A 25,355-nucleotide genomic window follows, 5' to 3' on the forward strand; every position below is an offset into this window, starting at 1 on the left:
CAGTAATGAAACACGACGATAGGTGTCGCTGCTGGAAATATTGGTTGTGGTTATTGATAAAATAGCAATCAGGTGATGAAATTTACCAACTTCTTATGAAAAGGAAAAACAAAAATTAAATTAAACAGCTGATGGTTTATCGAGTAGCCGGCAGTGCGAAGGGCAAAAACTGGTTTCTCAATTATAATCTTAATTTATGAAATAACTTTGATTGTCCTTTAATTTGAGCTTCTGCAACTATCGGGTATTCTAATCAATTAATGTATGAAGAAGTGAGTTTTTTCAAGAAGGTAAGAAGGTAAAAAACGAAAATAAAATTAAAAAATATTTTAATCTTTCACTTCCGGAAAAAAAAAATCAAAAAAAACAATTGCAAGTACATTATAAACATGTGAAATACTACCTTATATATACTCAAGTCATATTTATATTAATACCTACTCACATTTAAAATAAACACAGAAGTCTTCATTGAATGTTAGATGTATGTATGTAAGAGGTATGTACATCTGCATGACAGCGCTTCCGTATGAATGCATGTATTAATTGTTTGCGCTTTTGTGGTACTTCACAAGCAGACAGCCAGAGTACGGCACGAGCAGCGCTTAGTGCGCCCGCGGCATAAATTCTCACACCGTCAACGGCAGTGACACGACGGCACTTCCGCAAACGCCACCTACAAGGCGGCAGCAGCGTGCAAGCGATATTGTTTTGATTAATCGCTTGAGCCGCCGCATGCCGTACACTTTTTCAAATGTTCATTTTGTTGAGTACCGTTATTTATGCACGTTTTTTCATTTTCTTATGTTTTCAGCTGCTGCGCGGAAATATGGCAAGTCATTTGTATGAATGGGCGCACAAACCGGCGACTTCATTATTTATATGTGTATTTGTATTGTTGTTGTTTTTTGTTTGTTGTGCAAAGTCAGATGCTGCTAAGCATACATTTAGGCGCTATTTTTCAATGAAAAATTTTAAAGCGCAAGCGTCTAGCAGAAATCCGGAAGAAAAATTGGAAATGTACAATTAAGTTGCATACATTTAGGCGCAAGCGAGTTTGGCTGTGGCTGTTTCTTTTGTGTATGTGTACGCGGCTGAATGAAGTGATCTTTTGTTTGTTTTTTTATTTTTTTTTATTTAAGTGTGAACTCAAACATGTTGCATTGTTTGTGCGGGTGCGAATTGTAAACAACGCTAACAACAAGTGTAAAAACAATAAGAACAACAACACTGCAATATATGTATATTTACAATACAGGAAGCATATAACTGTAAAAAATATTAGCAAAATACCCCAACCGGCGCTCTTTCACCATCTCTCTTTTTTATACGCTTACTTGTAGCCGCAAAAACGCTCTGCCCGTCGCGCTTATAATCGCTGGCGCAGCGCTTTGCCCCCGGGGTCTTTAACAATTGCATGCGTCAGCGATTTTCGTCACTTGTTTAAACTTCACTTCGGCCGCTTGTATGTTCTCATATATACTATAATACAAAATTTATATCGCGGGGTGGGAGTGGGTGTATGAGCCGACACAAAAGGGCGTATTTTGTTGTTGTCGCAGGCCAGCATGCCAAAGTGTCAAATCCATTGTGTACATGAACGGCGGCGGGCAGTATGGTCCCCACGTGCACTTTAGCGCGCTTTTGTCAGCCGACAAGAACCAACAACTGCAACAACAATACACGCGCACTTCTTGTTAAGCAAATGGTTTGAGGCGTTACAATTCAAAAATTTATGAGTAATGAAGTTGTTGTGCAAATTTGTCAAAAGTGTTGTTAACAATTTTTTCTCGTTGCTTTTATGCTTTACATAAATACTTGTGTGCTTACACACTTAACTTTGGCGCTTAAATGACAACTTGAAGTCGGCACATGTGTGCTGCACCACCACCACCAATATCATTTATTTTATTTTTTTCATTTTCATTATTAAATTTTTTTTATTTTTTATTTTTTTGGTTTTGCGCTACCAACTCCCCACTCAATAGGCACTTACGCAGTGATTTCCACACTTAAGTAGCTGTTGAGCAACGTAAAACATGTGTACTTATAGATTGTTGTGAATTTAAACAGGGGGCATATGCACGCATGTATGTGTATGTGTGTGCGCTCACTTAGCAGCCAGTAGACGCCCTTAGCTTGCCGCTACATCCTTGACATTGGGGCGCACAAATTTTGTGCACGAAATTTGCTATGCATACATATGAATTAAAGAGAAGAAGAAGAAGTAGAAGAGAAGCAAAAAATGAATAGACTCGTTAAAAAGGAAACAAGCAATCGTCTACATACATATATATATATATATATATTGGAGTGAGTAAGCGATGATTGAATGGCTCCTGGCTGTCTGCTGCACGGCTGGCTGGCGTTACATATGCAATCATATATATACATGCATACATACACTCAAAAACATACTTAGACATATGTATAATATATAGATATATGCCGTTCAACAGCTCGATTATCAAGCAAGCAGGTGGAAGTTGTTTTGCATTTGACTTACATGCTTACATATGTAGTTGGTTGTTGTTGTTATTGCTTGTTGCTATAAATCTGCGTTCGCCACTCAATGCTTACATTTATACATATCTATATAGCTATATGGCTTGTATACATATGCATGTGTTTGGCTGTGCAGTCAAGTGACTTTTTAATATCTCTCATTCGGCGGTTTGCCTGAATGAATGCCTGATTTATAATATGTAATATATACTTATTTATTTGTATAGCAAGCTTGATATGCTTGAAGAGTGAAGACTGATTGCGCTTGTTGAATTAGCGGTGGCTTACGTGATGAGATTGAAAATATATGTACAGACATTTCGATAAACAATTGATATTAAAGAGTTTAAAAATTCGAAAAAAATTAAATTTTAAATTATTAATAGGTACATCAAAAAACAAGTAAGGAAAGGCTAAGTTCGGGTGCAACCGAACATTTTATACTCTCGCAATTTATTGAAGAAATTTTAATAAGATAACACCCAAATTTACCTATAAATTCGGCACAAAGTTTAATAGAATAACGAAAATCGTCCTATATAGTGTATGAGGGCTGAGGTAATTCCTGAACCGATTTCATTCATTTTCACCAGCACTTAATTTCGCAAAGATATAGTATCTCACATATTAACCAATACATATATGTAGATTAAAGCCCACCGTATTTTTGAAAAACCTATAATTAGGTACATGGGAGCTAGGAGATGTTATTATCCGATTTTAATAATTTTTGGAACAGAGACACACTATTAGAAGAAAACAATTACCTCTGAATTAAATTGAGATATCTGAGAGATTTACCCATATTTTCGGTTAAAATTTATCCTTAGGCGCTGAGTTCAACATGTCCGATATCTAGGGTCTTGAAAAGTTTTAGTCCGTTTTCGACAATTGAAGCCAGAGATGATATGTACTATTTGTGTAAAGTTTTATTCCGCTATCTTCATTGGTTCCTTATGTATACATTATAAAGTGAAGGAATCAGATGGAATTCAAACTTGAGTTATATGGGAAGTTGTCGTGGTTATGAACCGATTTCATCAATTTTTCACATGCGTCATCACGGTGTCAAGAAAGTATTATATACCGAATTTCATTGAAATCGGTCGAGTAGTTCCAGAGATATGGTTTTTGACCCATAAGTGGGAGATGCCACGCCCATTTTTCATTTTGTAAAAAAATCTGAGTGCAGCTTCCTTCTGCTATTTCTTATGTAAAATTTAGTGTTTCTGACGTTTTTCGTTAATGAGTTAACCCACTTTTAGTCATTTTCAACCTAACCTTTATATGGGAGGTGGGCGTGGTTATGATCCGATTTCTTTCATTTTCGGACTGTATAAGGAAATGGCTGAAAAACACGAATTCACGAAAGTTTGGCTTATATAGCTTTATTGGTTTGCGAGTTATATACATGGGGTCACGCCCATTTTTCCAAAACAATTACATCCAAATGTGCCCCTCCCTAATACGATCCTATGCTCCAATTTAACTTTATTTATGGCTTAGTTATGACACTTTTTGTGTTTTCGGTTTTCGCCATTTTGTGGTCGTGGCAATGGTCCGATCTCGCCCATTTTCGAACCTCCTCAGGGTGCCAAGGAATACGTGTTCCAAGTTTCGTTAAGATATCTCAATTTTTACTCAAGTTATCCGTTGCACGGACAAACGGACGGACGGACAGACAGACATTCGGATTTTGACTCGTCTCGTCACCCTGATCATTTTGATATATATAACCCTATATCTAACTCGTTTAGTTTTATGACTTACAAACAACCGTTAGGTGAACAAAACTATAATACTCTCTTTAGCAACTTTTGTTGCGAGAGTATATTTACACGAGCTCTTTGATTCTTTTCACACGCATTGCTTTAATATTTCAATCACAGCAACTGATTCTGCATGAACTTCTAATTTGCCAATCACAAAATGCAAGAAAACCCATTATACTCCTGCCTACGACTGCTAAACTTCCGTAGACGAGTAATATAAATAGCAATCCTCGCAAATATGTATATATTCACATTACTGTCATTTTTAACAGCTTTTCACTCTTGAGACATATTAGTTGCATGAAGTATGTTCTTAATATTTTTATAAACATAAAAATGTATAAAATGTACAAACCAAAGTTCTCCATTTCAATACAAGCTAATAGCTATTTGTATAGAAATGTACATATGTATAAATAAAGGGTGATTTTTTAAGAGCTTGATAACTTTTTAAAAAAAAAAAAACGCATAAAATTTGCAAAATCTCATCGGTTCTTTATTTGAAACGTTAGATTGGTTCATGACATTTACTTTTTGAAGATAATTTCATTTAAATGTTGACCGCGGCTGCGTCTTAGGTGGTCCATTCGGAAAGTCCAATTTTGGGCAACTTTTTCGAGCATTTCGGCCGGAATAGCCCGAATTTCTTCGGAAATGTTGTCTTCCAAAGCTGGAATAGTTGCTGGCTTATTTCTGTAGACTTTAGACTTGACGTAGCCCCACAAAAAATAGTCTAAAGGCGTTAAATCGCATGATCTTTGTGGCCAACTTACGGGTCCATTTCTTGAGATGAATTGTTCTCCGAAGTTTTCCCTCAAAATGGCCATAGAATCGCGAGCTGTGTGGCATGTAGCGCCATCTTGTTGAAACCACATGTCAACCAAGTTCAGTTCTTCCATTTTTGGCAACAAAAAGTTTGTTAGCATCGAACGATAGCGATCGCCATTCACCGTAACGTTGCGTCCAACAGCATCTTTGAAAAAATACGGTCCAATGATTCCACCAGCGTACAAACCACACCAAACAGTGCATTTTTCGGGATGCATGGGCAGTTCTTGAACGGCTTCTGGTTGCTCTTCACCCCAAATGCGGCAATTTTGCTTATTTACGTAGCCATTCAACCAGAAATGAGCCTCATCGCTGAACAAAATTTGTCGATAAAAAAGCGGATTTTCTGCCAACTTTTCTAGGGCCCATTCACTGAAAATTCGACGTTGTGGCAGATCGTTCGGCTTCAGTTCTTGCACGAGCTGTATTTTATACGGTTTTACACCAAGATCTTTGCGTAAAATCTTCCATGTGGTCGAATAACACAAACCCAATTGCTGCGAACGGCGACGAATCGACATTTCACGGTCTTCAGCCACACTCTCAGAAACAGACGCAATATTCTCTTCTGTACGCACTGTACGCATTCGTGTGGTTGGTTTAATGTCCAATAAAGTAAACTGAGTGCGAAACTTGGTCACAATCGCATTAATTGTTTGCTCACTTGGTCGATTATGTAGACCATAAATCGGACGTTAAGCGCGAAACACATTTCGAACCGAACACTGATTTTGGTAATAAAATTCAATGATTTGCAAGCGTTGCTCGTTAGTAAGTCTATTCATGATGAAATGTCAAAGCATACTGAGCATCTTTCTCTTTGACACCATGTCTGAAATCCCACGTGATCTGTCAAATACTAATGCATGAAAATCCTAACCTCAAAAAAATCACCCGTTAGAACAAAAGGCTTAATTTTAATCGCTTACAACCCTTTGGCACCTTGAACTTGGAGAGAGTGTCAAAGTCAATAACAATGCGTATGACTTCGGGTGCTTATCTAATACTTATGTACACATATATATGCTTTTATGAATGCAACATTATGCTTTGCTTGTTGTGCACGGCATAAGAAGCTTTAATTTAAAGAACTCAAGTAGTGTATTTTCGAAATAATAGCAACCAATGATATGCGGAAAGAGGAAAGTCAAATTAAGAAGCATTATTTTTGAAGCTGTAGGTTCCTGTAGAACTCAATGACTTCCTCTATGGTACCTTGGTTTATATTATAGCTGCTTGGGTGATATTGGGTGCTCTCTCATCGGTTTCTATGTATAGTCTTCTATACATTATTAGCTGATTATATGAGCGACAATAGCTATTGGCATAGCAAAATTATGAGTTATTCATTAAATACTATTTCATTCTGATTTTCTATGTCATGCAAAATCATGTAGCGCCAATACAAAATATGATGTCAGAATTTATAATACAGATAAAATACTATCACAACAATTATTATCTATATGAAATTAAAATGTTTACACTATCAATAGCGAAAGCTAATTACACAAAATAAATATGATTGTTAGTAGCACCTGATACCCGTAAACATGAGGTTATCTAACATAAACACAAACTTCGATATCTACGAATGTATTCTTATATAAATACTTGTGTGTATGCATGTAAGTATGTAACACCCAACTGATGCGCCTATTTATCTTATCTCTGTGCGTTACCCGCATGCCAGCTACCTTATCAGTCCAGAAGTGTGGATCGGTTAAAGAGCAGTCACGCATGATGGAGTAGGAAGACACCTCCACTTTATCAGTGATATCAGTAGCAGTAGACAGAAAAACATGCGTTCGGTGCGCCCAAAAAAAAAATAAAGCTCATTAAAGTTAAAAGATAATATTTATTAATAGTACGGATTGATTCTTATCAAACTTTATTTTGTTCTTCTTTGTTCAATTTAAATTACAAATAAAAATATTTTTAGATCACAAACGAAGGAAGTTAATTCATTCACATAGATGATGTTCCACAGTCTCTTCTTCTTCTATTTCTTGGCAGCTCCTACGGTAGTCATTGTTTGGTAACCCCAGTCTGTCGGCATGTCTTCCTATCAGACAATGACCAATTAACACTCCAACTAGAGTTCTTATGTCCTTCCTTTTAAATTTCAGTAGAGGCACGTATGGCCTTTATTCCAATCAGGCCACGTTTTCCTGTAGTTATTGCAGTAATCTCTGCTTGAAAGACGCTGCAGTGATCTGGTCGCAATTTTTCCGAAAAGACATCACCTCCAAATCGTTTATCAAAATTAAGATCCGTCCGTTTATATGCTTATTTATTTTTCCTTGTCTATCTCGCAATTGTCCCACAACTCTCTAGTGGGGACGGCAATATTGAGGGACGTATGTAGATTTAATTCTAGTGGATTTCGGAAATCCGTGAAGCTGGGTAGAAAGGAAATTTACAAAGAATATTAGAATGTCCCTGGTTATGAGTGACTAGATTTTCTCAGTCTAATGGCAGACTTAATTGCCGTTTGCTTGCAAAACAAGTTAATAGACAACAAGTAAAGAATGACATCTAGTGCCCGACTTGGCGTTGTTCTACGAGCTCCGCTGATACATATACTTGCTGCACTTTGTAAACTTTTCATACGTTTTATTTCGTTTTTTTTTCATTATTGGCCACTAGACCAATATGCCATATGTCACGATCGGCCTTACCACTGCTGTGTAGAGCCAATGAGTTACTCGAGGCGTTAGTCCCCATTTAGGTCCGACCATCCTTTTGCAGGTGTAATGGTGAACCAATATCATCGATGTGTCATGTTGTCTAAGTCTAAAAGTATAACGTAAATACCTTCAGTTTTGTTATGACATCTCAATTGACGAATTAATTAGCAACTAGAAAATCAGATAAGCTAAATATACATTAACGTTTAATTTTCGAGAAGCGAAACGTTATAGCAAACCACTTGAGCGACTCACTCCTCTAATCATTTTTTGTATCTTATATTGGTTGACGAAATATATTTGACTTTTATGCAACATGTTGTGGGAATAGAGAAGATACATATACATATGTACATTTATATTCCATTAAACCGACATAAACAACAAAGAACACCAGGTGCATTCAAGTGGTACAAAAGTCACAGTATTACACATGGAAACAGACTAACTACCAAATGAATGCGTGGTAGTTCAATTATACGTGGGAGTAACATATTTATAGTGACAAAAATATAAAATGCCGAAAATACAAAATAAAAATGTGGCACACGTGTGCTTCATTGGCAATAATTCTAAAGCCTAGACATAGTTAGCGCCATCAATGAAACCAATTACCGAATATAAGCAACAATAAGTGGATTTCTTTTCGGTTGCAGACAATTATTTCCAAAACGTAAACAATCACATATTGTTTATGGCAGTTACTTGCATGAAGAACAAAATTAAACAACAAATAAGCAAATCAAACACAGTGTGACAGCAGTCTTCAAGATGAACACGTAGATACCAAAGAAAAAATAGATAAGGTTTGTAAGGAAATTGGTTGTAAAAATACCGAAATGATTTTGCAAAATTCACCATTGACTTTGTTCGAGAATAATGTTTGCAGCAATGTTATCAGTCTGTGTTACCACTAATTAGCAAAGAATTTCACTTTATATTAGAAGACTCGTGTACACAGTTAGACAATACTCTCAAGAACAAAGTGCAAATGATCCAAAAAGCTCGCGAGATCTTACTCCAAACTGTAAGAGTTCTCAATCCTGAAAATTTTATCACCAAAGACTGACTGTGGAGCAATAATTCCACCGTTAGCCCGACAGTAGGTAGCTTGAATCTGACATAGAACTGAATTTTGTATCACAAAAGAGGTCAAATGAGGTCATAAACCTTTATTGGTAGATTTGGTGTACAACTTTGCATGGGTTGTTTCTGAAAACTAATTTAAAATGTCAGACGCATATTTTGACTTTGATAGCTTGTTTGACAGCTTTGCATTCTTTGCATTCTTTGCACTCTAAAACGATTTGACGATAATGGTTCTATTGCCTACATGGGTAGCTTAAAATATTTTTCTTCACGAAATAAAAATACAAGTAGCAGCCAAAAAATTAAGGCAACTGATACCAAACATATGCCAAACAAAAAGTTATGAATAAAGTCCCAAGTACAATCGGTGATACAACAAGAGATATATATCTACAAATATTGCTTCACATTCATAATTTCTCTCAACAAACAAACTAATTTCCCGTTTTTGCCGCAAATTCTCTGCATGTTTACCAAAAAACTCCCTCAACTTGATAGCATCTTGGAACAATTTCAAGTTTTTATGTTTGGAATATTAATAATTGCTACCAAAAATTTGCATATATGCATATGATTACACCCCCGAGCAATATAGATTTACCATTGTTTCTCATTTTATCTAACCATCTGACATAGGCAATCATCAATTTTCAGATAATTTCCGTTTCAAAAGTGCTTTTTGTTCTAATTTTTTGAAAATGCTGCTATAAATACTAATGAAGTTGTGGAGCGTACTTCAAAGTGTGTTCAAGTGCTGAAAGCGTTGAAAATTTCAAATTACAGTTTTACAATATTATTTGCTACAAAATGCAATTGATCCGTTGTACAGTGTTGATGGCTGTGTGCCTCTTGGGAGTGAGTATAAAAAAACATCGTGAGAACGAAACCTATTTAAGACGGACGTACGGAAAATTTTTCACAGAAAAAATATTCAAAAGAAAAAGATTTTGAAAGGAAAGTAAAAAATTATAGCAGAAGGAATTTGTTCAGACACTTTATATTGATCAACTTAGAACCTCGATTAGGAGAATAAGAGAGATGAATAGGAGAAATTATATACCTCTGAGAGAGCATCGGGAATAACACAAAGATAGAGTTATTACTGTATAATATAAAGGCGACCGTAAAGCTACTGACCCCTCAAACTTGATTTATTCATCTAATATAATTCCTAACATATTCTTTAATTGTTGTTTATAATCTTTCAAAATTTATTTAAAATTACTCTTCATAACCCACATTCATTTTAGGTCTACGCTGTACCGAGCTCCATTGAAGCACAAGCAGCTGAATTCAATCATAACGGCGTCTTTGGTTTACTCGTCGCCCAGATGCGTTCGGCCTTGATCGATACGCGCGCTTTGACGCCAGCTGAGTCCGTATGTGCCACGAAGTACAACAACCGTACACAACAAGTCAACAATTTGCTGACGACTCAGACGAATGCCTGTTTCGAGAATGCCAATCGCACGCTGGTGGCCAACAACAAGAACGCAAATGCAACCATCGCCAATATACGGAAAAATTTGAAAAAAGTGCAACAACAATTGGCCAATTGCTCAGCAATAGCGGACACAGGCAAATTCCTTAACTGCAACACAGCATCGGTAAGTCCAAATATTATGAAAGTATCTGTGTCAATATGTTATATTCTATTTTATTTATTTTCCTACACACAGTTCGATCAAAACATTCAATTGCTGGACGCGGCCAACTCGCAGGCCTATCAAGTGGAGGCACAGCTCGCCGCCAATCAGTCGCAAGTGGCAGTCGTGCGTCGCGCGTGCGTCAGCGCAGCCATCGGCGGTGGCAAGACTAATCTCACGCAGACCGCCAATGACTATCAGCTCTGCTTGAGCAATATCTCCAATCAGCACGTGGCCAACAAAACACTGCTCAACTGAGTTGTGCGTTGGAATAATGATGATGTTTAAATAAAAATTTTGAGCAAAAATTTCAGAGTTTTTCATTTAAAAAGTATGTGTTGAGTTCCAACAGCACTACACTCCTCACTTTTTCACACTCACAAGCAGATAAAATGAGTATCACTATCAAATAGTTGAGATAGGTTAAACATTTGTTATCTAATGAATGTAGATATGAGGCTTTCATGCTTTTGTTTCTTTGCTCTGACTCTTCTATTTCTAATCGCGAGCATATAATAAAACATAATGACGAATTTCTTGATAAAATTACGAAAAAATTGATATTACTTACTTATTATCAGCACAAGTATTTACTTACTTAGAGCTTTCTCCCAATGTCATTATAAGTCAATGCCAACAAAAGTCGCTAAATTTTCTCTGAAAACATGAAGAAGGAAATACCCCTGTAAATTGGAATTGATCAGCATTACCTCTAGCAATATCGTAATAATAAGTTCACAGAGAATTCTATTCACATGCCCCATTAAAATGTGTACGTTGAAAAAGTATCTTGCGGCGCTATAAAGTTACTTCATCTAAAATGGCATGATACAAAAGTTTACAATAGTAATATTATAAAACCCCGCTGTAACACAAACATGTTACGATATATTTTACAACTATCTGAACACTAAAACTCTTACTATTAAAAAATAAATTTTTTTACAGTTTATTAGACATAATAGAAGGCTTTATATCAACACAATTATAACCCTTATTAACTTGTCTATTATCTTTGAGCAACGACAAACATTTACATGGGAAAAATTAATAAAACTTATATCTTACATTAGTATAAAAATGCATTGAGAAAATCATTTAAAAGGCTACGAGCTTCATTCGAATACTCAAAGTGACACCTATAGTGACAAAAATGGAAGTTATATTGGCATTAACAGTAATATTCTTCGTGCTCCAAAGCGGGAGTGTAAGTGTAACTATTAAGGAAAAGTACATTTTCTGACTCAATAACGAACTAATTTATATTTTCAGGTATCTGCAGGCACTTTACCTCAACTTCCAGGAGTCACTTCACTTCCTCATTCAGACAACATGTTGCCTCCTTTTCAAGACAACACTTTGCCTTCTCCTCCCGGCGATACTTTGCCTCATCTTCCAGATGACATTTCCCCTTCTCTTCCCGGTGACACCTTGCCTTCTCTTCCAGACGAGATTTTGCCCTCTTATCCAGGCAACATTTTGCCTTCTACTCCCGGAGACACTTTGCCTCATCTTCCAGATGGCATTTTGCCTTCTACTCCCGCCGACACATTGCCTTCTCTTCCAGACGAGATTTTGCCCTCTTTTCCAGACAACATTTTGTCTTCTACTCCCGCCGACACATTGCCTAATTTTCCAGACGGCATTTTGCCTTCTCTTCCAGGCAACATTTTGCCCTCTTTTCCAGGCAACATTTTACCGTCTCTTCCAGGCAACATTTTGCCGTCTCCTCCCGGCGACACCTTGCCTAATTTTCCAGATGGCATTTTGCCTTCTTTTCCAGGCAATATTTTGCCCTCTTTTCCAGGCAACATTTTACCGTCTCTTCCAGGCAACATTTTGCCGTCTCCTCCCGGCGACACCTTGCCTAATTTTCCAGATGGCATTTTGCCTTCTTTTCCTGGCAATATTTTGCCCTCTTTTCCAGGCAACATTTTTCCGTCTCTTCCAGGCAACATTTTGCCGTCTCCTCCCGGCGACACCTTGCCTAATTTTCCAGATGGCATTTTGCCTTCTTTTCCAGGCAATATTTTGCCCTCTTTTCCGGGCAACATTTTGCCGTCTCTTCCAGGCAACATTTAGCCGTCTCTTCCAGGCAACATTTTGCCGTCTCCTCCCGGCGACACCTTGCCTAATTTTCCAGACGGCATTTCGCCTTCTTTTCCAGGCAATATTTTGCCCTCTTTTCCAGGCAACATTTTGCCTTCTCTTCCCGACGGCATTTTGCCTTCTGCTCCAGACAACATTTTGCCGTCTCTTCCCGGCTACACTTTGTCTCATCTCCCACGTTATGCAACAAACGATGACACCTATATCCCAGCCATTACCAGTACCCTATTTACAGCAGTTTTTAACCCTAGTGAATTACCGGCCGTATCTGCTCAGCCGATTACAAACGCTAAAGGATGCGTTAACGCGTTCCAAATTTCTACTTTGATTGACGTTACTTATGCTGGAGTAGGCATTATTCAAGCAGTTGAAATTTCCGATGTAACCATTATTGCCAATGTAAGTCAATTGCGAGAGCAATTCATAGCGAACATAAGCCGTTGTAGCGCACTGGATTCATCCAATGACAGACACAATTGTTATGAGGCGGAGGTATATTGGACATAAATATAGAATAATAAATATTTCCTAAATTGTGAAACAAATATTATGTCAATTTCAGATCTCTGATTTGTTCGAAAGTATTGCGGCGGCAAGCAATAGTTATATCTATGTTGAGAGAAAAAATATATTAATAAATTTAGAAATTCTGGATAAAAATTTATTGAGAGAGTATATAAAATTGCAACGTTGCCTAGTGCTATTCCCAGAAGCTACAACAACGGAACCACAAACTTCTTCAGATATAACACCGTCTATCGTTGTGTCGTCATCTGAACCACAAACCTCTTCAGATACAACACCGTCTTTCGGCGCATCGACATCAGAACCGCAAACTCCTTCAGACACAACTCTGTCTATCGGCGTGTCATCCACAGAACCGCAAACTTCTTCAGACGAAACAACGTCTATCGGCGTGTCATCATCAGAACCACAAACTTCTTCAGGCACAACTCCGTCTAACGGCGTGTCATCTACAGAACCGCAAACTTCTTCAGACGAAACAACGTCTATCGACATGTCATCAACAGAATCACAAACTTCTTCAGACGAAACAACGTCTATCGGCGTGTCATCATCAGAACCACAAACTTCTTCAGGCACAACTCAGTCTATCGGCGTGTCATCTACAGAACCGCAAACTTCATCAGATACAACAACGACTGTCAGTGTGTCATCAACAGAACCACAAATTTTATTAGATTCCATATACTCCGTGCTGGGCTCGGTATTACCGTCTATCGGACATCGTCTATCGTCTCCCTAGAATTCTGACCTTCTTTAGATTCTAAAACCTGAAAAGCTCCCAAAACCAACATATATACTAACTACCTATATAATATAAATGATAAACACTCTTTTTAATTCCTTCTTTGTAACTCTAAAAAATTGCATTATCATATCAACTCTTGTATCCATATAATATTTATGCACTATTTTGGCTGAGGAAAATTACTTTAAATTAAAAATAACACGAAACTTTTAACCCGATTTAGAAAAGATAGCTTTATATCCTAGGCATATAACTCAAGTGGGTGAATTCACTTTATGTACCGTTTAAAAAGAAACCTTAATCTAATCATAACCTACCCTACGTTTCGTAGGAGGATCATAATTATCAGAGATAAAATATTTAAAAATAATGTTTTAAACTTTCAAGGTGATCAGATGCGTACGGGTTTAATCTATGCACCCTTCAGAGCTGCTGTACGCTAAATCGACAATAATTATCTTGCAACCTTCACTCATACACAGAGAAAATAAAAAGCTTCCACAAACAGCTGATACTGGTGACAACAATTGTTATCTTTATGAGTGAAGAAATAATAACTTTCTTGAGCTTTTTATTTTTTCCTTTGCTTTTTCTAATCGCAGACATATGATAAAACATAGTGACTCATATCTTGATCAAATAGCGAACGAATTGATATATTCAAATAAGAAATAAAATGCATATTGAATCTATATTATATATCCTTATTTTTCTTGATTAGACTCAATTGGAACCAACCAACCGAAATTCTTCCCGATTTGATCTCTCCAAGGTATATTTCTAACTTTTTCTGTTACCACACTTGGCCAGTGTTTCTTAGTAAAACATTAATAAGGGACTCTCTGGACAAGGGCCCATCGCTGTAAAGAAAATAAAAAATACAATTTTTTAAGGTTTTAAACCCACGTTCCACGATTAGTAGACAAGCACTCCAAACACTGCATAGCAATATAAAACAAAAACTCTATATTTTGATTAATACAATAATATTAACCCTTGAGTGACGTTTTGTAAAAATCGTTCAAATAACTTAAGGAAAATATAATGAAAATTATATTTATGAAATCAATATTCTAATGAAACTGTCGAGATTATATAATATTGTTTCTAAGTAACCATATAGAGGCAATGTTGTCAGATCGCGTACATATGCGCTTTGATATAGAATCGTCTAATTCCTAGATAAATTTCTTAATCTTATTTATTTCGAAATAAAAACGTAATCACAAATTCAAATAGTTTAAAGAATCTTTCCGACTGTCATCTTTGAAAATGTTCGCCAAATATTCTTTTCTACAAATTCTAGAGAGAAACTATTCAAGAGGTAGTTGGTTGGGTTAGTAAGGGTTTCAGAATGACCAGAAATCTCGAATAACTTTCGAAGCTTAAACCAACATGAAAGTTGTATTGGCATTAACCGCAGTATCATTCGTGTTTCTAAACAGGAGTGTAAGTGATACTATATGGGAACGAACATTTTCCAAAAAAAAAAAAGACATAAAAACGAATTAATTTATACTTTCAGGTATCCGGCGCCTTATTACCTCATCTTGCAGGCGTCACTTTACTTTCTCTACGGTAGAGCACATTGCTTTAATCTTCCAGACGGCTCTTTGCCTTCTCTTGCAGACGTACCCAGTTTACCATATCTTACAGATGACGCTTTGTCTCATCTTTTATCTGGTTTTCTTTTGTCTTCTCTTCCAGACGACACTTTTCCTTCTCTTCTAGACGGCCCTTTGCCTATTTCTCCAAACGATGCATCAGACGACAACAGTTCAGTTCCAGCCATTGCTAGTGTCTTATTTACAACAGTTTCCAAATCCAAAGAGTGATCGACCGTATCTGTTTAACTGATAACCGATGCTCAAGGATACTTAACGAATACCGCAACTCTTATTTGCGTTGCCAATGCTGGAGTAGGCAGCCTTCTAGCAGTAATCATTTCCGGAGACGGAATCCATGTATACAAAGTATCTAAACCATAAATAATAAAATCTTTTATTTGTATCAGTGATTGTAAATCTAAGATATTTCCGTAATAAAAGAGCTTTATTATATCCACACTAGTGTACATATCATAATTGTGTACTTTTTTCGCTGCGGCAATATAACCTACCTACCCACGTCTGTTAGGTCGTCCGTAATTACGAGAGATATAATATTTATAACAAATGTTTTATAATCTCCAGGTGATCAGATGCGTTCGATCACAATCGATACGCCTTTCAGAGCAGCTGTACGCTCAAATCGACCCTTCTTAGCTTGCAACCTTCACTCACACACACAATGCATGATAACAGCTGATACTATTGAAGAGAATTGTTATATTTATAAGTGTAGATATAAAACTTTTCTTTGTTTCTTTGCTTCTTCTAATCGTGACCATGTGATAAAACACAGTGACTCATAAAATAGTAAACAAATTGACAGTAAATCTATCAGCAAAATGTTTTATTTATTTAGAACTTTCTTTAAATGTCATAAAAAGTCGGTTCCAACAAAAGTTTCCTCAATTAGATTACTTCAATGCTTATCGTTTATTAGTTGCTAAATAATTGGCGGATATTTTTATACGGATCCTATAAATATATTATTCCGATTTTGAAAAAGATAGCGTTGAGAAATATTTGAATAAGAGTAGAAATGCATATTAAATCTTATATAAACTGGATTTTTTCAATAGGAAAAAAGAGAACTACATATCCTTCGAAAACTAATAGCGTTTTCTTTTCTCAAAAAAATGTAACATTTATTCTGCCTTGTACTCGGGTTTTCGAATTGTGAGTGAGAGTTGATCATCATAATAGAAAGAAATTTTTTTCGTTCTTTTATCATGTATAATGTTGAAATATAAAAAAGTAGCATTTTCATAGAGATAAAAAGGCTATAAGTATGAGATCGCCCAATTAATCTCTATTCAACAAACCCAAACTCTTCTTGATTTTATCTCTCCAACGTAAATTTCTAACTATGTCTGTTACCACACTTGAACTTGTCTCTTGGAAATTGCGACATTTGAATGCTTCGATTCGACCGATAATCCACACTCAATATTGGAACTGAAAACTAATTTGATTAAAATTAGCTTGAAGTTTGAATAACTCATAGATATTTACCAAAAGTGACCTACTCGAATACTGACAAACCTGCCTATGAACTGTTCTATCGGATTCCTTGCAGGATATTATGCTTCGAGTGGCATATGTACTGTATTTTTCTGATCCCTAACCACGGATAGGGCTATATGGATTAACGGTATTGCCGAACCCAAAACATTCACAGTTTATTTAATCGACTAGTCACATTAAATATCGGTGTATCTAAGTGAAATTAAAATATAAAACCTATTTAGTAAAAACAAGTAAGGTAAGACTAAGTTCGGGTGCAACCGAACATTTTATACTCTCGCAATTTATTTAGAGATTTACCTATATTTTCGGTGAAAAATTACCCTTAGGAACTGAGTTCTTCATGTTTGATATCAGGGGCCTTGAAAAATCATGGTTCGATTTTGACAATTTTTCCACAAGTGATGTCACAGCTCAAATACAGTATTTGTGTAAAGTTTTATTTCGCTATCTTCATTGGTTCCTTATGTATATATTATAAAGTGAACGAATCAGAAGGATTCAAAATTGAGTTATATGGGAAGTAGGCGTAGTTGTGAACCGATTTCGCCCATATTCCACCAGGGTCATCAGGGTGTAAAGAAAATATTATATACCGAATTCCGTCGAGTAGTTCTTGAGATATGGTTTTTGACCCATAAGTGGGCCACGCCCATTTTCCATTTTGTAAAAAAATCTCAGCGCAGCTTCCTTCTGCCATTTCTTATGTAAAATTTGGTGTTTCTGACGTTTCTCGTTAGTGAGTTAAACCACTTTTAGTCATTTTCAACCTAACCTTTGTATTGGAGGTGGGCGTGGTTATTATCCGATTTCTTTCATTTTTGGACTGTATAAGGAAACGGCTAAAAGAAACGAATTCAGAAAGTTTGGTTTATATAGGTTTATTGGTTTGCAAGATATATACAAAAAACCTATTTGAGGGCGGGGTAACTCCCACTTTTCCAAAAAAATTACATCGAAATGTGCCCGTTCATAGTGCGATCCTATGTTCCAAATTTTATTATCATAACTTTATTTATGGCTTAGTTATAGCTCTTTATGTGTTTTCGGTTATCGCCATTTTGTGGGCGTGGCAGTGGTCCGATTCCGCCCATCTTCGAACTTAACCTTCTTAGGGTGCCAAGGAACACGTGTTCCAAGTTTCATTAAGATATCAAACAAAACTATAATACTCTCTTAGCAACTTTTGTTGCGAGAGTATAAAAAAATTACTATGTTTAGCTGGAACTATTTTTACAACTTTCTGGTTATTAAGCACTTACTATAAAAGTTTAGTACTTATAAAGGTTTATGATAATACACAGAGTTTAATGATGCCTTGAGGAACCGACACTTTAAAGAAACATTTGGCCAAGCTTCTGCTCTAATTTGTGATGATTATTTTGAAAACATCCGTCTGACGAATTTTGAGATATGTCTCTTCTTGGTCAAAATAAACTCTCTCTGTAACCTGTAAATAAAAATTAAAATAATTTCTAAGCTTTTGAACTCACATTCAATGTGTTGTAGTCGAGCACCTGGAACACCAGGTGGCAATATAACAATCAACAGATTTTATATATAAATAGATGTGGAATTTCTTTACTATATGTTAAACGCAAAACATGTGTCGTAACTCTTTACATTTTGCTAATTACGGTAATATTAACCCTTGAGTGATGTTACTAATATAAAGTATTGTTCTAATAAAATGAGAAAAATTGACGTAATTTTGAAATTGTCTATTGTATTCCTAACGAAACTCTTGAGATTCAGAATAATGTTAATAAGTAACCATATAGAGGAAATATTGCTAGGTCCGATCAATATTCCACTTAGATCAGCAGATTTATTGATATGATATATATATATATATAGAATCGTCAAATTTCTGAATGACGAGAAATCTCTAATGGCTTTCGAAGCTTCAAGACTTTGTCTCTCGTATACAACAGCTGATCGTCTTTAAGGCCAACACCGTAATTAACAAGGGTTAATTACATTAATGGGCTTGATGAAAATTATAACCCTTATTATCTCGACTATTATCTTTAAGGCAAGACAAATATTTACAGGGTGAAATTTAATAATACTTATCTTAATAATTGTATTCAGAAAAATTCATTAAAATGCATTGAGAAAATCATTTAAAAGGCTACGAACTGCACTTGAATACTTGTAGTAACACCCATAGTAAGCAACATGAAAGTTGTGTTGGCATTAACCGCAGTATTATTCGTGCTCCTAGACAATAGGGTAAGTGAAACTATTAAGGAAATGTAAATTTTCCGAAAAAATAAGACGAATTAATTTATATATTCAGGTATCCGTCAGCGCACACAGGCGTCTTCCGCATCATACTCCTCAGCGTCCTCCGCATACTCATCCAGCCGATACCTATATTCCAGCCATTGCGGGTGATCTATTTACAGCAATTTTTAACCCCAGTGAATTTCCGGCCGTATCGGTTGGACCGATTACCAATGCTCAAGGATGCATTAACGCGCACAATAGTTATGCTCTAATTGCAGTTGCTTATGCTGGAAAAGCTATACGTCGTGCAGTAAAAATAACGGAAGGCGGTCTGCATATTACCAATGTAGATCAGTTGCGAGAACAATTCGTTGAGAACATAAATCGCTGTAGCATACTTGGGAAATCCCCTGAAAGATTCGATTGTTACGAGAGGGTGGTAAGTGTGTCGTCATCATAAAGATTGAATAATGAATGTTTCTTGATACATTAATGCAAATATCCATTTTAGATTACCGATTTGTTCCAAGAAATTGCTACAGCAAACCAAAGCCATGGCTACATTTTCAGACCAATAATATTAAAGGCGTTAAAAAGGCTTGACAAAAAATTAGCTAGAGTGTCTCAGAGATTGCAAAAATGTTTAGCGAGATTCCCAGAATCTGCAACATCTACAACAACGGAACCGCAAACTTCCTCAGATACAACAACGACTGTCGGCGTCTCGTCATCAGAACCGCAAACTTCCTCAGATACAACAACGACTGTCGGCGTGTCGTCATCAGAACCACCAACTTCCTCTGATATAACAACGACTATCGACGTCTCGTCATCAGAACCGCAAACTTCCTCGGATGCAACAACGACTGTCGGCGTGTGGAACTTCCTCTGATACAACAGACTCCTCCGTGAGCACAACAGCAACAACTACCGACTAAACATCTCCGCGCTTCTTCCTTCCTTCACTCTTCCTGTTGAGTATCGATGCAAATTCTGAATTTGAATGGTAAAATTGCACAGAAACCTCTATATATTAACCCATACTACATACTAATACTGAAAATGATAATATCGTTTATTTTTTGCGTAAACCAGGGCAATGTGTTAGAGTTTTACGAAAGTTCATAGCCGTTTTGTAGTAGTTTATACTCATCACGCTCCGAAAAATAAAATATATCACTTTTAGTAAAGAATATAGAACTCTGAAAACTTATTCCGTTAGATACAGCTAATAATCTGAAGGGTCTTTTGATCTATAGTATATTTTTCTGGACATTATCTTCCTCTACGATCACAAATGTGTGACTTTAATTTATGATCTCAAAACAATATCAATTCCTAGAACTGGAAATCAACTAATTTCATCTTCCTGATAATTTTGACACCTGTATATTAAGTATAATTTATTTTCGTGTCAAAAATAAAATTTAGAAAAGGAATAAACAAAACCTTAAAAAATTCATATACATAAATATTCAGATTTCGATAACCAACAGATAAGAGAAATTCTAGGAAATAAATGTGGTGAGCACAGGTGTGGAAATAAGTTTATGCAATAAATTTAAACACCCTTAGCGCTATACGGCCCACGGCTTACTATCGGAAGAATGTAATTGACGTCCTCCAAAAAAAATTGCAATCATTGTGAAAATACACACTCATGCAAACACGTGCCAACTTCCTATAATTATTCAATAAGCCGAGAAAGTCATGACACTTTCATGCAAAAGCACAAAAACTCAAATTATTTACTATTATTAACTGTTTTTGCTGCTTGAAGTGCTCCACAAGTGATAAGAGACAGCAAAACGAAATCAAAACAAAAAGCAGAATTTTATTTATTTAGGGATTTCCACAAAGTAACATTATTCATCGTATTTATTTGTGTTTTTGCAATTGTTGTTACCGTTATTTTGCTTATCACAGTGCTCTAATGTGCCTACTATTCGAGGGTGTTATCTCTGTTAAAAATAAAATAGTTTGAAAGTGCTTGTGATAAAGCGGTTATTTAATAATTATATATAAAAAGCTGAATTTCAACAAGAAATTAACAGAACGAACGATGAAGTGTGCATGGAAAGTGCTAGCAGTCTGTCTGCTGCTGCAAAGTGTAAGTTCAAGCTAATCGATGTATTTTGCGAAGGAGCACATTAGTAATACTAACCCATTTTACAGGTTTGCGGTTATCTGCCGCTGAATAACGAATCAGAAATCCCTGAAGGTGCCAAAATATTAAAGGAGAATGCCGAAACTCTATTCGGTGCGATATTCAATCCGACACAACGCAAAGAATTATCCATAAGTAATACCATAGATCAGGACATACTGCAGGAAGTATGCGCCGATTTATATGTCGGACAAGTGGAAAGTATTATGTATGTTGGTGGCTATGGCATTAGGAACTGTGTGCGAATCAATAACTTCCTGATGGAAATTTATATGAAGTTGTATGGAGTTGAGCAAATACAGCAACAATTCTTGGAAGGCATTCAACAGTGCTCGGTGGAGTTCTCAACCAGCGCTGAAGTGAAATGCTACACCAATTTGGTAAGTGATTTTGAATGCCGCGTTGGAGATAAAGGGCTATAATTATACGAAACATTTCTTTTATTTGCAGATCTCCCAACTATTCCGAGAACTGAATTCTGTTTCGGAAGATATACCTCACAGTGAGCAAGTTTGCTTAGGTTTTAAACTGCAACAAATGTTGCGCAAATTGGCAAAAGCTGCCACAAAATATGAACGATGCCTTTCAATTAATAGTTCGAACAATTCTACGCAACCGCCAGTAGTGAGACCTACATGGGTTCCACCACAATGGAACTCAACCTGGGCACCACCACAATGGAACTCAACATGGGCTCCACCACAATGGAATACAACTTGGGCGCCACCGATCTGGAACTCCACATGGGCTCCACCACAATGGAACTCAACTTGGGCATCACCACAGTGGAACTCAACTTGGGCTCCACCACAATGGAATACTACTTGGGCGCCACCACAATGGAACTCAACTTGGGCACCACCACAGTGGAACTCAACTTGGGCTCCACCACAATGGAATACTACTTGGGCGCCACCACAATGGAACTCAACTTGGGCACCACCACAGTGGAACTCAACATGGGCTCCACCTAATTGGAATAGTACATGGGCTCCACCACAATGGAATACTACTTGGGCGCCACCACAGTGGAACTCAACATGGGCTCCACCACAATGGAATACAACTTGGGCGCCACCGATCTGGAACTCCACATGGGCTCCACCACAATGGAACTCAACTTGGGCACCACCACAGTGGAACTCAACTTGGGCACCACCTAATTGGAATAGTACTTGGGCACCACCACAATGGAACTCAACATGGGCTCCACCACAATGGAATACAACTTGGGCGCCACCGATCTGGAACTCAACTTGGGCACCACCACAGTGGAACTCAACTTGGGCTCCACCACAATGGAATACTACTTGGACTCCACCTCAATGGAACTCAACTTGGGCACCACCTAATTGGAATAGTACTTGGGCACCACCACAATGGAACTCAACATGGGCTCCACCACAATGGAATACTACTTGGGCGCCACCGATCTGGAACTCCACATGGGCTCCACCACAATGGAACTCAACTTGGGCACCACCACAGTGGAACTCAACTTGGGCTCCGCCACAATGGAACTCAACTTGGGCATCACCTAATTGGAATAGTACTTGGGCACCACCGATCTGGAACTCCACATGGGCTCCACCACAATGGAACTCAACATGGGCATCACCACAGTGGAACTCAACTTGGGCACCACCACAATGGAATTCGACCTGGACCCCACCACAGTGGAACACAACTGAAGCAACACCTCAATGGAACACAACTTCTGATGGAAATAGTACCCAGGCATCACTCAATACAACAGAGAGTACACAAATTTCAGTGACTACTGAAAGCAATGCTGAAATTGGAAGTCAGCCTTGGGGGAGAAAAATCTGGCACAAGATTGAAAATATTTTCCATTAGTCGTCATTAAATATGCATATAGTTTAGCAGTTCTTTAAGAAAAACTGTAACAATTCTAAGCCAAATGGCTATCTAGAATTTTTGAAGAAATAAATATAAATCAAAAATAAATTAAAAAAAGTAATATGTTATTTACCATTTTATACTGAGGAAAAAATTAATTTGACAATGTAGTTCGGTGTAAAATGTTGGTGATGATGGTGTTATTTGAAATAGAAATAACTCGAGTTAACAAAGGTATAACCCCATTATTTCGATAAGCTCTAAGTGGGCCAGGCAGTGACCTAGTCCTCCGTTTTCCAATGATAAGAGATAAAGATAAGAGATAAAGATAAAATCTTTTAATGTTTACAATGTTATCGTTTAATATGGCAAGATGTGAAATTCGCGAACAGAACGCTAGACTAACAAATCGATTGGTTCCATTTCCAATATGCTTGCGCTGGACCCATATTAAACCAGTATAAATCAGTCAACAACTTGATGCGATAAAATCGCTGTCCTGAAATTCAGGTCTCAACCGTTAGGCGAAGTTTTCGTTCATAAATTCTATTTCTACTACTAATCTTCGCAGAATCGATCTATATTAATAACCTAGTTCAGGGGATCCAACCCCGAGATATTAGTTACTACAGTTAATTTTTCTGAAATCCCAGACCTCTATGTAAGCCATGCTAATTATCAGAAAGAAACGTCTACAAATGACGTCAAGTGGTGTTTTCAAAAGAAAAATTTAATGCCTGAAAATTAGTTAGATATTAGTTAAATTAGTTAGATAGAAATTTATATAAACCCACTCACAATGCAAGCACAACTTCGAATAGTTCAACAATTATATAAAAATATTTCAGCTATTAATCAGACAGCTTTCTAATTTCCGTCTAAGTAAAACCCACTTGGCACCCCTCGAACCCACTTAATGCCACACTTGTTGACCGTTACGAACCGGATGTGGGTAATTTGCTTCAATCATATTATTGAGATAAGAAAACCGTACAGTTGTTTTGAGTTTGCAATAATTGAAAGTTCTACTTCCGAATGTTTATGCTTTCATACCTTATCGCCAATTCCACTTAAGGTTTCGGAAACAAATAGCCGTTGCTGATATTTTCACTGATAAGAAATCGTCAGGTATTTCCACAATATTGGTCAGTGCTAATTTATTATGTCTGGAATCAATTTACTTGCCAAATATTAATATAGCAAAAAAAGAACTAATAAAGTAAACATATCAAAGCAATTCTAATTTATTGAACGGTTTTGCCATGCCGTTTATGTAACTGTAAATATTTGAACAAACTTGACACGATAGAGCCGATATTCGAATGAGTAACTCCTTTTAGTTGACCATAAAGGTAAATGCGTTTATTACAAATTATTAATGATAGTAATGGAAATACCAATAAAACGCCGAATATATGGCACTTAGTATAATAAAATAATAGGTCTACAACTTTGCCTCCGTTTTTTTGTAAATTTAAGTTTTTTTTTTCACTTAGGACAGCCTCACCGTACGTATCCGAAAGCATGCGATGAGCTTCAGCCGCACTTTTCTTGGAATTAAAAAATAAAAGCAAAATTTCCCGGATTAATGTTGACAAAAATGTCCAAGATCGATATAAAACGATTTAATCGATTTAATCGACCAGTGATTGACCCTAGAGACATCTATTGGAAAACGGCGAAAGCAAAGTTGTAGACCTAATAATATATTTTCGCAGTCACGATGTGGGTTCTCAACTGCTCCGAGCATTACCAAAGGTTAGCTAGGTTCGCTAACTAGTTTTTCTTTATCTTAGCAGGTTTACAAAATGCGTATATAAATTTCATTTTTATTTATTATTTATAAATGATTTCAATTCATTAAAATCTCAACTATACCTATTATCAATAGTTTATTATTTGCTCCAATGCAGATCACTTAAAAATCATATCTTATCTTACACTCATTATTTCACTCGCAAACTACTTCAAGTAACTGTCAATATATGTAAATATAATAATGGAAATCTACACCGCTCCGAATTAAATTCTTATAATAATTGTAGAACAGAAT

The 25,355-nt window shown here is 36.6% G+C and overlaps 5 protein-coding genes across 5 annotated transcripts; 4 read left to right on the plus strand and 1 right to left on the minus strand.

Moving 5' to 3' along the window:
• The first annotated feature begins 9,581 nt into the window (after window positions 1–9,581).
• LOC105211626 (uncharacterized) lies at window positions 9,582–10,839 on the plus strand. The gene is made up of 3 exons (XM_011183150.3): window positions 9,582–9,739; window positions 10,135–10,491; window positions 10,564–10,839. Exons 1-3 carry the CDS (start codon window positions 9,692–9,694, stop codon window positions 10,786–10,788), a joined length of 630 nt encoding a protein of 209 aa, XP_011181452.1. The 5' UTR covers window positions 9,582–9,691; the 3' UTR covers window positions 10,789–10,839.
• Window positions 10,840–12,038: 1,199 nt separating this feature from the next.
• LOC128922565 (cathelicidin-B1-like) lies at window positions 12,039–12,464 on the minus strand. Its single transcript, XM_054233516.1, has one exon. The coding sequence runs from the start codon at window positions 12,462–12,464 to the stop codon at window positions 12,039–12,041; it is 426 nt and encodes a 141-aa protein (XP_054089491.1).
• A 65-nt stretch (window positions 12,465–12,529) lies between these two features.
• On the plus strand, window positions 12,530–14,611 carry LOC114803934 (uncharacterized). Its single transcript, XM_054233517.1, has 3 exons — window positions 12,530–12,553; window positions 12,613–13,131; window positions 13,202–14,611. Exons 1-3 carry the CDS (start codon window positions 12,530–12,532, stop codon window positions 13,904–13,906), a joined length of 1,248 nt encoding a protein of 415 aa, XP_054089492.1. The 3' UTR covers window positions 13,907–14,611.
• A 4,508-nt stretch (window positions 14,612–19,119) lies between these two features.
• Window positions 19,120–20,468, plus strand: LOC105211629 (uncharacterized). The gene is made up of 3 exons (XM_011183152.3): window positions 19,120–19,278; window positions 19,346–19,714; window positions 19,787–20,468. Exons 1-3 carry the CDS (start codon window positions 19,225–19,227, stop codon window positions 20,165–20,167), a joined length of 804 nt encoding a protein of 267 aa, XP_011181454.1. The 5' UTR covers window positions 19,120–19,224; the 3' UTR covers window positions 20,168–20,468.
• Window positions 20,469–21,227: 759 nt separating this feature from the next.
• Window positions 21,228–23,423, plus strand: LOC105211630 (foot protein 1 variant 1). The gene is made up of 3 exons (XM_054233993.1): window positions 21,228–21,385; window positions 21,451–21,822; window positions 21,893–23,423. The coding sequence occupies exons 1-3, from the start codon at window positions 21,338–21,340 to the stop codon at window positions 23,297–23,299; spliced, it is 1,827 nt and encodes a 608-aa protein (XP_054089968.1). The 5' UTR covers window positions 21,228–21,337; the 3' UTR covers window positions 23,300–23,423.
• Window positions 23,424–25,355: the final 1,932 nt, after the last annotated feature.

The sequence above is a fragment of the Zeugodacus cucurbitae genome, chromosome 6 (assembly GCF_028554725.1).
Source record: "Zeugodacus cucurbitae isolate PBARC_wt_2022May chromosome 6, idZeuCucr1.2, whole genome shotgun sequence".
NCBI lineage: Eukaryota > Metazoa > Arthropoda > Insecta > Diptera > Tephritidae > Zeugodacus > Zeugodacus cucurbitae.